Raw genomic sequence first — 13,862 nt, forward strand, 5'->3', positions numbered from 1 at the left:
GAAATTAATTTGAGGAATCATAAATCTATTCCAAGAAAAATGAAAAAGACTCAAAAATTTCCTGAGAAAGTGGATTCCACATTGTTTTCAGGTAACATATTCCAGTGCTTTAAAAAAGAGAAAAACTTTCAAGGAGCAGGTTAGTGGTATCTTGAAACAAAGAACAAAACTGAACTGTTTAATTCATGTTAAGAGACCAGTCTCACGTAAATACCATGTTACAAGCAAACTTATCAAGTTTTCTACTTTACCACCTTGTTGTGAGATGGAACTTCAAAAAAGCTACGAGGAATATACTACCGTCTAAATTTACAAGTCAAATATTGTTATCTCACTGCTGGTCGAGTCAGATCCAACTCACGGTGACCCCTACTTGGGTTTATGAGGCAGTATCACTATGGAAGTAGATTGCCCAACCTTCCTTCCGAGGAGCGGCTGGTGGGTTTGAACTGCCAGCCTTCTGGATAGCAGTCAAATACCTTAGGCACTACACCACCAGAGTAATTCAATCTATGATAAAATGATATTTTTGATACAAAGATAGACAAATTTGTTTTAAGGAGTATTTGATAAAGAATTGTTCTAACCAAATATTTTAATGGCTGAGAAAATGAAAAATCAAACAAAAAGGGGATTTTTTTAAAAAAAGAAAAAAAGCTATGACAAAGACTCTGAGAAAGTTGATTTGCATCAATGTGTTCCTTTTATGTTTTGTACCTGAAAGCCATGGACTCTAAGAAGAATTAAGGAAAAAACTTCCAAAACTAAAACAACTTCCTTATACAAAAAAGACAAATACCTATTTTTAAAAAGTGAAGTAAGCAATTATCATTACATGAACATCTTTATTGGATTCATAAACATGGTGTTGTTCAAAAGCCTTTAGGTATACAATAAAATGTGAACAAGAAATGGAAGAGAAAAATAATATGCTAAAGCACCTTTTAACACAATAAATAGGGTTTTATATACCTTTTTTTCCATTTAAAAACAGAGAAGATTTATGAAAATAAGATAACAATGACTATTCATCAAGATAAAAATACCCTGCATTATAAAACAAACCTTAACATATATAAAAGAATTGAAGTAATACAGAGTATGTCATTTGAGCACAACAAACTTAAAATAGAAATCAGTAATAGACAGATATCTGTAAAATCTCCAAATATTTGAAAATCAAACAACATATTTATAAGTATCCCATAGGTTATAGAATAAATCACAAAAATATCACAATTAAAGTAAAAACACAGCATGTCAAAATGGGTGAAATGCAGACAGAACAGTGCTTAGAAGGAAATATATAGTTTTAAATGCTTATATGTGAAAAAAAGACAAAAATCAATAACCTAAGCTTCCACCTTAACAAATTAAGCATGTAGAAGAAAGCAATATATAATAAATATGACAGTAGAAATCAATTAAATAGAAATTGGACAAACAGTAGAAAATAATAAACAAAAAAATAAAGCTGGATCTTTGAAAATATCAACAAAATTGATAAACCATCAACTACACTGAAACATGATAAAAAGAGAGAAGACAAAAATTACCAATATCAAAAGTCAAAGAAAGTAATCACTATAGATTCTACACAAAATTTAAAGGATAATAAGTGAATACTGCAAACAAATTTATGCCAATAAATTTGACAAATAAAATGAAATGGATACAAAACTACATCTACATTATGATTCCACTTATATATCCATGTGTGTACATATACATCTAATTGCACATATATTATTATATTGTTCCAAATGATGCTAAGAAATGGATATGCCAATTTTCACCCTCAGGAGCAAACTGTGAAAGTACTTATTGCCCCACAATTTCAGAACAAATTTTAGAGATATACACTTTAGTTCAGTTATCACACTTCCAAGATACTGCTGTATATCACTCTTTACTATGAAAATGAATAAGGATCATGACTGGGAAAAAATACACAGGAAAAACTGGCCCCTTGGTTGGTTCAGGGATAAGTCTGTAAGTTATCTTTGGCATCCAAGAGGTCCTTTTAAGGACTTTGTTTGAAAGCCTCTTCTGGAATCTTGCCTTCAGCCTGGAGGAAGAAAGGGGAAGAGTTGAGACCTCAGAAAAGCCAGGAACCCTCAGTTTTATCCCCAGGACACTTTGCCTCCACCTCTTGACCTTCCTGAAGGCCTAGAAATATCTTTTACCCAGTTGGTCCTCAAACCTCACCTTGAATGTAGTGAAGACATGTCCAGCTCTGGTGTAGTTCCACTCATTTTCTTCAAGGCACCTAGGGTGAGAGAAGAACAAGTGATCTGCAGTGACACCACAGGGCAGACACCCTGACAATGCAATGTCACCACTAAATCTATGCTATTTGTTGGCTGGGGCCCATGTACCAGAATGAGAACTGTGTGTAATGATGAAGACCTACTGAGAAATGGTCTTTGATTCATTTTGAGTCAATTTTTGTTTATGGTGTGAGATACAAGTGCAAAGTCATTCTTTGGTGAGTGGATAGTCAAGTGTCCCTGCACCACTGGTTTAATTTTTCTGGCACCCTGGTAGAAAATAAATTGACCCAAAACATGAGGACTTACTTGTGGGCTTTCAGTTCTATTCATTGATCTATATGTCTGTCCATATATCAATACCTCACAGTCTTGATTACTGTAGTTTTGTAATAAATTTTGAAACTGAGGATTATGAGGAGCTCTGGTGATGCAGTGGTTAAAGAATTTAGCTGCTAACCAAAAGTTTGTGGTTACAACTTTGTTCTTCATTTTCAAATTGTTTTGGCTATTCTGGGTCCATTGCATTTCCATATAAATTTTAGTGGCAGCAGTCAATTTCTGCAAAGAAGCTAGCTAGGGTTTTGATGCAGACAGCAGTACATCTGTAGATCAAATTGGGGAGTATTTCCATCTCAATATTACATCTTTCAATCCATGAGCATGGGATGTCTTGACATTTATTAAGGTGTTCTTTAATTCATTTCAACATGCTTTGCACATTTCAGGGTAAAAGTCTGGCACTTCTTTTGTTTAATTTGTTACCAAATATTTTGTCATTTTTGATGTTATTGTAAATGAAATTGTTTCCTTCATTTCATTTTTAGATTACTCACTGCATATGCATAGAAATACAAAAGATTGTTGCTTATTGAATTTGCATCCTGCAATCTTGCTGAAATGGCTTGTTTCTAATAGGTTTTTAAGTAGATTGTTACAATTTCCCATATAAAAGATTATGTCATCTGATTATTGTATATATTTTTTTAATTATTTACATGTCACTCTCTCACTGCCGTTGAGTCCATTGCAACTCATAGCGACCCCTCCTTAGGTTTCCTTGGAGGTATCTCTAACAGAAGTAGATTGCCCAGTCTTCCTTCCGAGGAATGGCTGGTGGGTTTGAACCACCATCTGGTTAGCAGTCAAATGCCTTGGGCACTATGCCACCAGAGCAATTATTTACAATGTCAGTGTAAAATTAGGGTAACTTTTTCATTTTCATGTGTCTGTGACTTTTTTTTTTTTTTTGAAGCAAAAAAATTTCAAACATTTATTTTTCAAAATTACCTGTAAGTTCTTATTTTTCCTTTCCCCTGTTCCTCCCAGGTCATCCTAACCCCAGAATTCCCAGCACTCACTTCAGAGACCACTCCAGGTTCATCCCAGACTGGGTGGAAAACGCCTGCACCATTTCTTGCTGCTCCTGGGAGAGGGTGTACACGGAGCTGGAGGAGGGTGTGGATACTGGGGTGGAGAAAGCACTCTGAGTCTCTTTGGGGCTGGCTTCCCTCACAAACAGTTGGTCATTCATGATGTGTAATCTGGAGGGAGAATGGGCCCTCAGAGAGCTGGACAGATGGACACCCCTACCCCTCCAATACTGATCCTGCTGTCACTCAGCAACCCCTTTCCTTCTGTCTTTGCCTCCCAGATTCCATGGTGGGTACCCTTTCCCATCCCATAGAAACTGTCTTTGGAGAGCAATCTGCCAGCTTCACTAGATTTCTAGGTTTCCCCACAATGCAGAGCCAGTTTCACACATGCCTTTTCCCTTTCCAACAGCCTAAGGGGGTGGCTACTCTAATCTTCATATTTAGAGGAAGACACGGAGTCACAGAGAGGTCTCATCATGATAAAGTTCACCTGCTTATGAATGCTGGGGTCGGGGGGAACACTCTATTACTGGGCCACAGCTACACTCTTACCCACTGGCGAGATCGATCCTGGGATCTATATTTTCGAATTTTGCAGTTTTCAGGAAACTCTGAGAACTACACCACCATCTTCCCACACCACTGGCTACAGGCTGGCATAGGTGTTCCCACGTGGCCCCCACAACCCAGTACTTACCCGGAGTTGCCAACAGGAGTAGTAATGAAGATCCGGGTGAAGGCACGAATTCTGTCATTACATACTCCTTCCACTTCAAGAAAAACCATCAACAATCCCCCTCAGAGTTGCCCATACTTTACAAGCTCACCAGCAGTGCTCCCCAGTGAGGTTCTTACTGTACCACAGCACTCTAAAGGGGTCACACAGGGACAACTGTCCACTGGGAGTCAGGAGGGAGTTCAGTGATGGGTAGGGTAACAATAGGAACAACCACCTCCCAGTGATAGGGCCCCTGCTCTGTGTCAGGCCCTGTGACAAACTCCTCACAGGTTCACTGGCCTCATTTATCACAACAGTGCAAGAGATGGCTATCGCTAGCCCCATTTTGCAAATGAGGTGACTGAGAGGTTAAGCAAGTGTCCCAAGGTGGCAGAGCAAAGGACAAGGATGAGAGCCTCAAACTCCACAGCCTGTGTCCCTAAGAGTTGGGCTGTGCTGGGGCAGACAGGTGTGGACATAGGTCAGAACAGGGTGGGTTGGGGGAAGGGTGGGAGCTGGAGAGCACAGAGGGAATGGGCAGGGAAGGGATGAGGGAAGCCTGGAGAGGACTGAGAGGGAGCAGTGGGGGACATGGGGAAGGGACTCTACAGACGCTCACCCTCCTTGAACAGCCCGCTGACCGAAAAGCAGACCATCTTCTCCTGAAAGAGTAAAGAAGCTCAGACCTCCAGCATCCCCCACACACTTCCTACCCACCTCCTCTGTCTTGGCCTCAGGGAGGAAGCAGGTGCTCACCGTCTGGCTGCACATATCCACCAGGAAGGTGTTCAGGTCATGCTGGGTTTTGGGCAACACATTGAGGAAGTCAACAATGTCATTGTTTGCATGTTTCAGCAACCGAACAAGCAGGACTGTGTGAGGGGAGGAGAAGACAAGGTCAGGGGCTGCCTCATTCACCTGGCCCCTATGATTAAACCATTCACACCTCCTGTTCCATCCAATCTCCCACACACACACACACACTTACCAGGGTCCTTGCATTTCTTCATATTTCTGCTATACTTGGAGTACTTGTCCAAGCTACTTCTAGGAGAAAAAGAACAACAGAGGGTGGGGAATGGGTCAGTATCAGCCGGGGAGTCACAGGGCCCAGGGCTGTCATTGGGTCTGTGATACTCACAGAGCTGGGTTCTTGGGGTTGAAGGGAATGGTCAGTGAGAAGCAAGCCTCATCATGGTAAGCGCCCAGAAGACCATGGCGGTCCCCATGGTCATAGACCCAGTAATACCTGTGGGGAAGCAAAAGGAGACAGACTATCTGTGGTCTGGACCAGTAAGTGGACTTGAAAGCCCCCAAGATCAGGCCTGTGTGTGGTTGGCCTGAACCATCTCAACCCTCCCTGCTTTGGGGTTCCAAGGATACTTACTGCTGGAGGAATTGCAAGATTAGATTCTTCAGGGCATCAGATACTATATAGCTTTCCTAGAATTAAAAAAAAACAACTTGGGACTATGAGGCTAACAGAGTCCCCATTTCAACATGCCAAATGTTGGTACCTCCAACTCACCTGGCAGGATTTCATTTTATCAGGAGTTTCATTTTTAACTGTAACTGGTTGGAGTAACTGCTGGCCATCCTAGGGAATAAAAGAAGTCAGCAATGCAGAACAGAGAAGTACTGGATAAGCAATGAGATGAAATAGTCCAGGAGAGAGTGAGGTTCAGAGGTCAGGTATCAAACGGTCCTGAAAATTCTGAGCCAGACTAAAATCAGAATTATCACCATGGGGCTTGGAAGCCTCTACTATTATATTCAATGTCTGCCTGTGTGTGTGTGCATTTATGGACATTTCCCAATGAAACATAGCCATACCTTTTTAAGAAGTCCATGTTCCCTAAAATGCATAATAGTTCAGTGCAAAAATGTAAGCTAGGCAAGACACAAAGGAGTCGAGGGCAGATGTGTAGGTAATAAGTATTAAAGGAGACAACAATGAAGGTAAGCACTTACCAAGCATAACAACTTGGGGAAACAATTCCGGATGGCACTGTCCAAAACCAAAAATAAGAAGTGATTGACAGTTTCAGTGTTGGGCTGCCTGCTCTGAGACAACACACTGATACCATGAACAGAGCCCAGGGTGTTCTGCCCATCCAGCAGCCCCCAGGGCTTCTAACAGACAGGGGTCTTCTGTCTACATTCCCTGCAGAGAACTGGGCATCCCACATGTGGACTATATTAAGGCACAGCCTCTCCCTCCCTCTCTCTTTCTCCCTCTTTTCACCTGGGGAGCTCCCACAGAATGGCCTTGACCTGCCTCTCCAGTGACACAGAAGCAGCATATGGAACCCAGGTTTCAGGGATTCCTTCCCCTCCCTGTGTCACTTACCTCCTTCCAAGTTCCCTGGGAAGGCTCCAAAGGGAGGAGGGAATGGGTGGGGCCCGGGGTTCTTTTACCTCACCAGGGTGTCCAGGTGAGGTGTCCAGGGCTCTGCCAGGCCCGGCATCCCCCAGGGATGACCCGGAATGCCAGGCTGGGAGAAGATTGAGGCAGCCTCAAGAGGTAGGGAGGGGATAAGTAAAGAAAGGGAGAGAATGGAGGGGAGGGGAGAGTTGAAGAGACACAGGGGAGTGGAGATAAAAAAAAAAAGAAAGAGAAATAAGGAAAGGCAAGGGGAAGAAGTTTACTGTGGATGGTGGGGATTAGGGAGAAAAGAGGGAAGAAAGGGGAAGTGGCTGCCTGTTGCTGTTCTGTCCTTCATCTGCCCCTGGCTGGCACTGGGGTTGAGGTAGGAATGGAAAACAGGTACTAGTTTGGATGGGGGCCCATTGGCCTTTGTCACCTGTGTGATCCCATCTGAGCTAGGCATAGGCAATAGAGCAGCCAATGGGGCAGGAGACTTTCCCCAGGAGTAAAGGTTCAGATAATACCACAGCATGGGTTTGAGGGTCTGTGGCCCCTCTTAGGAGTGCCACCTTCTCCCTGATGATCCCTGTCTTAGTTGAGGAATCAGACCATCTTGCTCTACACAGTACTCCTCTGAAGGACCAGTCAGGATGAGGCCTGTTGGTGGCCTGGCACAGGTCTGGGGACCCTTTTGGAGAAAGTGAGTGGTGGCTTATCACAGGACGAGGAGGGAAGCCCCATCTCAGCTCAGAGCAGGAAGGCCTGTCTGATCAGGAAGGCCTGGTCAGGAAGCACCTTCAAAACCCAGGGCACCAGTATCTGGCTCAAGGCTGCCTCAGTGGGGGATCAGGGCACAGTGTACACACCCCTGGTCTTGGGGAGGAAGAGGGATCTCTACTTCCTGGAGGATATTCCAGGGAGGCCATGGCAGAGATGGCTGGGTGCAAAGAGGTGTGAAATAGGCCCCAGCACCCGGGGAGCAGTGATCAGGCCAGAGGAAGGCAGAGACACCTCTAAGCACAGGTGAGAGACAGACAGAGAAGAGGGCAGGGCATGTGGTCCTCCCAGAGGACTGGGGCTACAGCCTCATGTAAAGGGGTAGCTCACGCTACCAGGGGATGAAAGTCTTCAGAATGATTGACAGTGGTTACCACTGACCTAACATAGCTGGAGTGGTCTGAGAAGTTGTTGCACAATGGGTTTCCTTGTAGCCGCAGCTCTTCCAGCTTCAGCCCTTTTATCTTCTCTAACTCCCACGTCGAATTCAGCTGAGAAAAATGAGGAAGAAATGAGGGAGAGAAGTCCCAGGGACAGAGAGCCATATGTGCCTTCTGGAAGTTTCATCCTGCCCACATCCTCAACCAAAGGCACCTTTCTGTCTTTCACCATCACCTTGATGAGCACTGTCACTCACCCTCAACCCAAATTCAATATGGCTCCCACTTCTCACCTTATTGTTGGAGAGGTTCAGGATCTTGAGTTTGAGGGCTTTCTGTATAATATCAGACAGCCCATCCAGGTTGTACAGTCTGTTGCTGCACAAGTTCAAGGACAACATCTTTTGAGAAGAAAAGTTAGATTGATGGTTACTATGTAGGGCCTTGGAGTTCTTGTGGCACTGTGGTTAAGGCATTGGGCTGCTAATCAAAAGGTAGATGGTTTGAACCCACCAACTGCTCCCGTGGGAAGAAGATGAGGCAATCTATTTCTGTAAAGATTTACAGCCTTGAAAACCTGATGGGGGTCACTATGAGTCAGAATCAACTCAATGGCAGTGGGATCTAAGGACTCAGAGACAAATTTGCCCTACATCTTATCCTTTCTACCCCTCTATAAGAAACTCTGGGAGCTCTGGTAGTGTAGTGCCTAAGGCACTTGACTCCTAACCAGAATGCTGGTGGTTCAAACCCACCAGCCACTCCTTGGAAGGAAGGTTGGGCAATCTACTTCCATAGTGATACTGCCTCAGAAACCCAAGGAGGGGTTGCTATGAGTTGAGTCCGACTCAACGGCACATAGCAAGCAACATAAGAAGCACTAAGGAGCTCTGGTGGTGGAGTTGGTAAGGCATTTAACTACTAACCAGAAGGTTGGTGGTTCAAACTCACCAGCCACTCTGTGGAAAGAAGATGGGACAATCTACTTCCATAAAGATTTACCACCTTGGAAATTCAATAGGAGTCACTATTAATTGGAACAGACTCAATAGCAATGGTTTTCTTTTTTCTTTCTTTCTTTCTTTTTTTTTTTTTTTTGGTTAAAAAAAGCTCTGGTGGTACAGTGGTGAAGGCATTTGGCTACTAACCAAAAGGTCGGTGGTTTGAACACACCAGTGGCTCTGCAGAAGAAAGAGAAGGCAATCTGCTTCTGTAAAGATTTACAGCATTGGAAACCCAATGGAGGTCACTATGAGTAGGAATCCACTCGATGGCAGTGAGTTTGGTTTGTTGTTTTTTAATCTAAATACCAGCACTGGGCCTAAGCCTCACCTCAGGGAAATTCTCTTCAATGATCTTCAGGGTGGCAGCCATGCAATTTCTTTGATTCAAGATCATGTCAATATCATGGTCCACCAAGTCTTTAGGAAACAGAGATAAAGGAATCAGAAGGCTGAGATGGATTGGCTGAACCAGCACCAGTGTCAACCCTCCCCAAGTTACCATACACCTCTGCTCTCACCCTCTCTAGAATTACTTCTATCAGTCATACCTGGATCAAAGCGAAAGCTCTGGAGGTCAAGAGATTGCTGGGAGAAATCATATCGTTTGTTCATGGTCCGCTGCAAAAGCAGAGATGGAAATAGCAACTCTGAGGCAGTTGTGGTGGTGGTGATGATGGAGAAATTGGGGTGGGTAAAAAGAAGAGAGTCTGGGTATGGGCACACAGCATGTCTTGTGTCTGCATTACCTTTAGCTGTTTCATTTGTTCTGGCCTCAACTTATTCTGTACAGAATGGGGTACAATAGAGTGTCTGACAAAAATACGTATCTGCAGGAAAGAGTGGCAGGGTAAGTACCAGGAACTCTAATCCCAAAGAAGAGTTTTCAGCCCCTGATCTGTCTCCTTACCCCCAGGCTAGGTACAGTTAATGTCCTTAGCACACACCTTTTTGTTCTCTTCATCACAAATCTTGTAGTTGATAGCCCTCAATGCAGATGCAGTGCCAGTATCCTGGACAAAGAATATGGCATGCTTTCTCACGTAGTGGAACTACAGGGAGCAAAGGCAACAGCAGTAGTTTCAGAGATCCAAGCCCACTGCATATTGAGACCATCCTCCCTCCTCTCTACCCAATCATCTGTTTCACCATTCTCTCTTACATCAACTGGGGTGAAAGGAACACTGCAATGGCTCTGGATGGAATTCAGTAGCCAAGTCTTGTCATACTTTCTCCCACAAGGAACCTAAGGGTAAAAGAAAGTATAGGAAAGAAGAGTGACGACATGGAATTAAGGCTGGAGAACAGACCCCACCAAGTGTTCTGTTTTGATCTTCTACTGAGCTTTAAAGGACTTCTAAAGAAAGGACCATTGACATGGTTTCTTAAATTTGTGCCAAATACGGATTTTCTAAACCCCTTCCTTTCCATTCAAAAGCTCTCCTCCAAATAATCACCTTAAGATGTTTGCCATGATCTTCCTTTTATAAGGTGCTAGGAGTTCTTACATAATGCAGGCCCTGTCTTCTCCTCCAACAAGAACTCCAGAGATTCAGCTCTGCATCCCCTCCTCCAACATACACACTTGGCTTGAGCCAAACTGAACCATGCTGCAGGGAGTTGCTCCATCTCCTTGGAAGTAGGTTTCCCTCTTTGTCTTTGGACAACCTTCTCAGCCTTCCTGCAGGCAGCCTTTTCACCTTTTTATCATTTTCCTAAACCTCCCCTTAGATGACCAAGCATGTTAACCTCCAAGCAATAAGGAGGACAGATTATCAACTTCCCATGCTCCTAGTGTCTCTACATGAGACTAGTACAACTCAATCTGACCAACCCCACCACAATGTCCCTGCTGCACATTCTCTACATTTTTCCAGGACACTCACTGTGATCTTGAACCAGTCACTGGAAGTTTCATCCTGCCCATTCTCCTCCATTTCTCTCTTTGGAGTTGTTCTATCTTTCCACACAGGCCTATCCTCCACTTTTCTCTTTTGAAATGTTCTCTCTCTCGATACAGTAATATAGATACGATCTTCATTATTCAATTTAACTCTTCTATTGTTTCCTTGAGTGGTAGTGGGGGTGCTGTGGGGAAGTGAAGAGAAGGTATGGGTCCATAAATGTATAGAAAGTTTTCTATATAACCTCACCTCACTGATAGCAGGGTTACAATCATGATTGCTCAATCATTATTCCACTTCTAGCATCTTTCAACTTTCCAGTGGGAGAAGAAAAATAAGAATACAAGGAAGCTCAGTTGCATAGTCTCAGTGGCAGCTCCATACAAACCATGCTGCTTGGTCACTTACTGTCTTATTTGGAGGTCCTTGTGGGCATCCCTCATTGCTGAGTTTCCATCATCCAGCTGGACGTGGGAAGGCAAAGGCTCATACCCACTATGTTTATAATTACTGTTTTCCTCACCACAGCTCCTTTGGAAAGAACTCTGATAATTCTTTTTTCCTTGAGAGGAACTACCATCATCATTGTATTCTGAAATTGGAAACGACAACAACAAAATTGCAGACATATCAGTGCTTTATATACCACTTTGCCCCATCTTGGGCTAATACTATGATAGGGCAATAAACTGTCAATGTGTTCTAAAGGAGCAATCATAAATCCCAGAAAGTAAACTCCTCTATCACTTCAGATATGAGACCTTATCCAACTGATGGCATAATCAGGGGAGAAATCTTGCAGGAAGAGGCAACTCTGTTGAACATTTTTAAAAAATGGAGCAGGATTTATAAGGAACAGAGTTGTAAATGTCTTTTGGTTAGACTGGACACCAGCCATTTGGCAGTAAGATATCCTAATGTTGCCTTCCTTCCTGACTTTATTGTAACAACTGCACCAAAACCTGGGAGGTAATCTTTCTTACACCTCCTGAATTAAATCACCCATAAAACTGATTTCATTAACAATCAGCAAGCTGTACTTCCTTTGCTTAAATGGCAGGTGGGACTGCATTAATAGCTTCCTAAATTGTCTCCAAGGAGCTCTGATGGTTCTGTGATTAAAGTATTCAGCTACTAATTGAAAGGTCAGTGGTTTCAATCCACCAGATGCTCCATGGGAGAAAGATGAGGCAGTCTGCTTCTGTAAAGATTTACAGCCTTGCCATCTAGATGCAACAACCGGTATCTCCTTGTCTGGAGCAAAGAAGAATGAAGAAAACAAAAGACTCATGGAAACAATTAGTCCAAGGGACTGGTGGACCATGTGAACCTCAGCCTACATAACCCTGAGACCAGAAGAACTAGATGGTGCCTGACTACCACTGTCAACCACTTGAAAAGGGATCAGAATAGGAGATCCTGGATAGAGTTGGAGAAAAATGTGGAACAAAACTCAAAATCAGAAAAAAGGGGGGGGGGTGCCAAACAGGCTTACTGGTCTGATAGAGACTGGTGAAACCCCTGAGACTATGGCCCCTAGTAACCCTTCAGGCTTGGAATTGAACTTACTCCTCTGGCTTCCAGCCAAACAATAGGCAAGCATATAAGGTGAATATTTACACCAGGTAGGTACACGCCTTAGAACAATCAATCATGGGAGATCAGAGGGGCAGTATTTGCACAGGGAGTAGATCAGAAGGCAGGAATGTATAGGAAAGAAGGACACAGGGGAAAGGTGGCCACAGAGAGGAAGTGGGAAGAGAGCTGTTACATTAGGGGGACTGCAATCAATGCCATGAAACAAAATGTATATGAACTGCTATATGGAAAATGAATTTGCTCTGTAAACTTTCACCAAAATCACACACACACACACACACACACAAAGAGATTTACAGCCTTGGAAACTCTATGGGTGTAGTTCTACTCTGTCTTATAGGGTTGCTATGAGTCAGTACCTACTTGATGGCAATGTGTTTGGGGGATTTGATATATTTGGATTTAATAAATTTTATATGTTAAGTAATCCATGTTGACTCAGGGCACACTTATTGGTAAAGATCCATTCACTCTTGATCACTCTAAGATGTGCTGATTATGACAAGGCCCAGATTCACCCCTCTGGGGAGCCATTGCTTTCACTGTGTAACATACAATCAGGACAGTCCTGCTACTCACAACCTTTGGTAATTGCCTTGTGTGGCACTTGGAAGTGAGATGTAATATGGAAAGAGTACTTGAGTCAAAAGTTCCACTTGGTCAGGCCCAAAATGTTGGAGGTGGCCTGAAGTACTCTCTCTTTCTCTTTCTCTCACACTTCACATCCAACTGATGAAGAAATTCTCTTGGCTTTACCTTCAAAGCATATCCAGAACCTAGCCACTTCTCACCATCTCCATTACTACCACCTTGGGCCAAGTCATCAAATCTATCTCCTGGATTGTCATTGCCTTCCAACTTGTCCCCCTACTTTCACCCTTGTTATTATAATCTATTTTTAACACAGCAGCCAGAGTGATTTTTTGGTAAATTTTTAAAAATTGTGATTTGAATGAAAGTTTACAGAACAAATCACTTTTCCATTCAACAATTCATAGCCATTTTGTTTCGTGGCATTGATTGCAATCCCCACAATGTAACAGCGCTTTTCCTATTTCTTCCTGTCATTTCCATTCATCCTTCTTTTCTGCCTTCTGAGCTTTATCCCTGGGCAAAAGCTGCTCTTTTGACCTCATGTGGATGATTGTTCTAAGGGGTGCATACCCCTCTAGTGTTACTGTTCACCTCATAGGTCTGTCTATTGCTTGACTGGCAGTCCATGGTATTTTCAGTATTCTTTGCCAACACCAAAATTCAAAGGCATCAACTCTTCTTTGATCTTCCATATTCATTGTCCAGGAACTGCCAGAAGAACAAACAAATCTGTCCTGGAAGAAATGCAGCCAGAATGCTCCTTAGAAGCAAGAATGGCCAGACTTTGTCTCACCTACTTCGGTCATGTTGTCAGAAAAGATAAGTCCCAGGAGAAGGATATCATGCTTGGTAAAGTAGAGGGTCAGCAAAAAAGG

General features: G+C 43.2%; 1 protein-coding gene across 1 annotated transcript in view; it reads right to left on the minus strand.

The window, feature by feature from the left end:
- Positions 1-2,023: 2,023 nt before the first annotated feature.
- LOC103206706 (nuclear RNA export factor 2-like) overlaps positions 2,024-13,862 on the minus strand; it is an 18,460-nt gene continuing 6,621 nt past the window's right edge. Inside the window, exons 2-21 of the mRNA XM_007952201.2 lie at positions 11,203-11,386; positions 10,777-10,978; positions 10,053-10,136; positions 9,838-9,942; positions 9,640-9,720; positions 9,442-9,511; positions 9,222-9,310; positions 8,183-8,290; positions 7,891-8,000; positions 6,336-6,372; positions 5,893-5,961; positions 5,752-5,807; positions 5,506-5,613; positions 5,353-5,411; positions 5,121-5,236; positions 4,984-5,026; positions 4,344-4,416; positions 3,632-3,814; positions 2,209-2,269; positions 2,024-2,068 (exon numbers count right to left, since the gene is read on the minus strand). Of these exons, the coding sequence (XP_007950392.2) occupies positions 2,024-2,068; positions 2,209-2,269; positions 3,632-3,814; positions 4,344-4,416; positions 4,984-5,026; positions 5,121-5,236; positions 5,353-5,411; positions 5,506-5,613; positions 5,752-5,807; positions 5,893-5,961; positions 6,336-6,372; positions 7,891-8,000; positions 8,183-8,290; positions 9,222-9,310; positions 9,442-9,511; positions 9,640-9,720; positions 9,838-9,942; positions 10,053-10,136; positions 10,777-10,978; positions 11,203-11,386 (1,883 nt within the window). The remainder of the gene's footprint in view (positions 2,069-2,208; positions 2,270-3,631; positions 3,815-4,343; positions 4,417-4,983; positions 5,027-5,120; positions 5,237-5,352; positions 5,412-5,505; positions 5,614-5,751; positions 5,808-5,892; positions 5,962-6,335; positions 6,373-7,890; positions 8,001-8,182; positions 8,291-9,221; positions 9,311-9,441; positions 9,512-9,639; positions 9,721-9,837; positions 9,943-10,052; positions 10,137-10,776; positions 10,979-11,202; positions 11,387-13,862) is intronic.

This window comes from Orycteropus afer, unplaced genomic scaffold (assembly GCF_000298275.1).
Source record: "Orycteropus afer afer isolate SDZICR_OR568_19922 unplaced genomic scaffold, OryAfe1.0 scaffold00327, whole genome shotgun sequence".
NCBI classification, from domain to species: Eukaryota; Metazoa; Chordata; class Mammalia; order Tubulidentata; family Orycteropodidae; genus Orycteropus; species Orycteropus afer.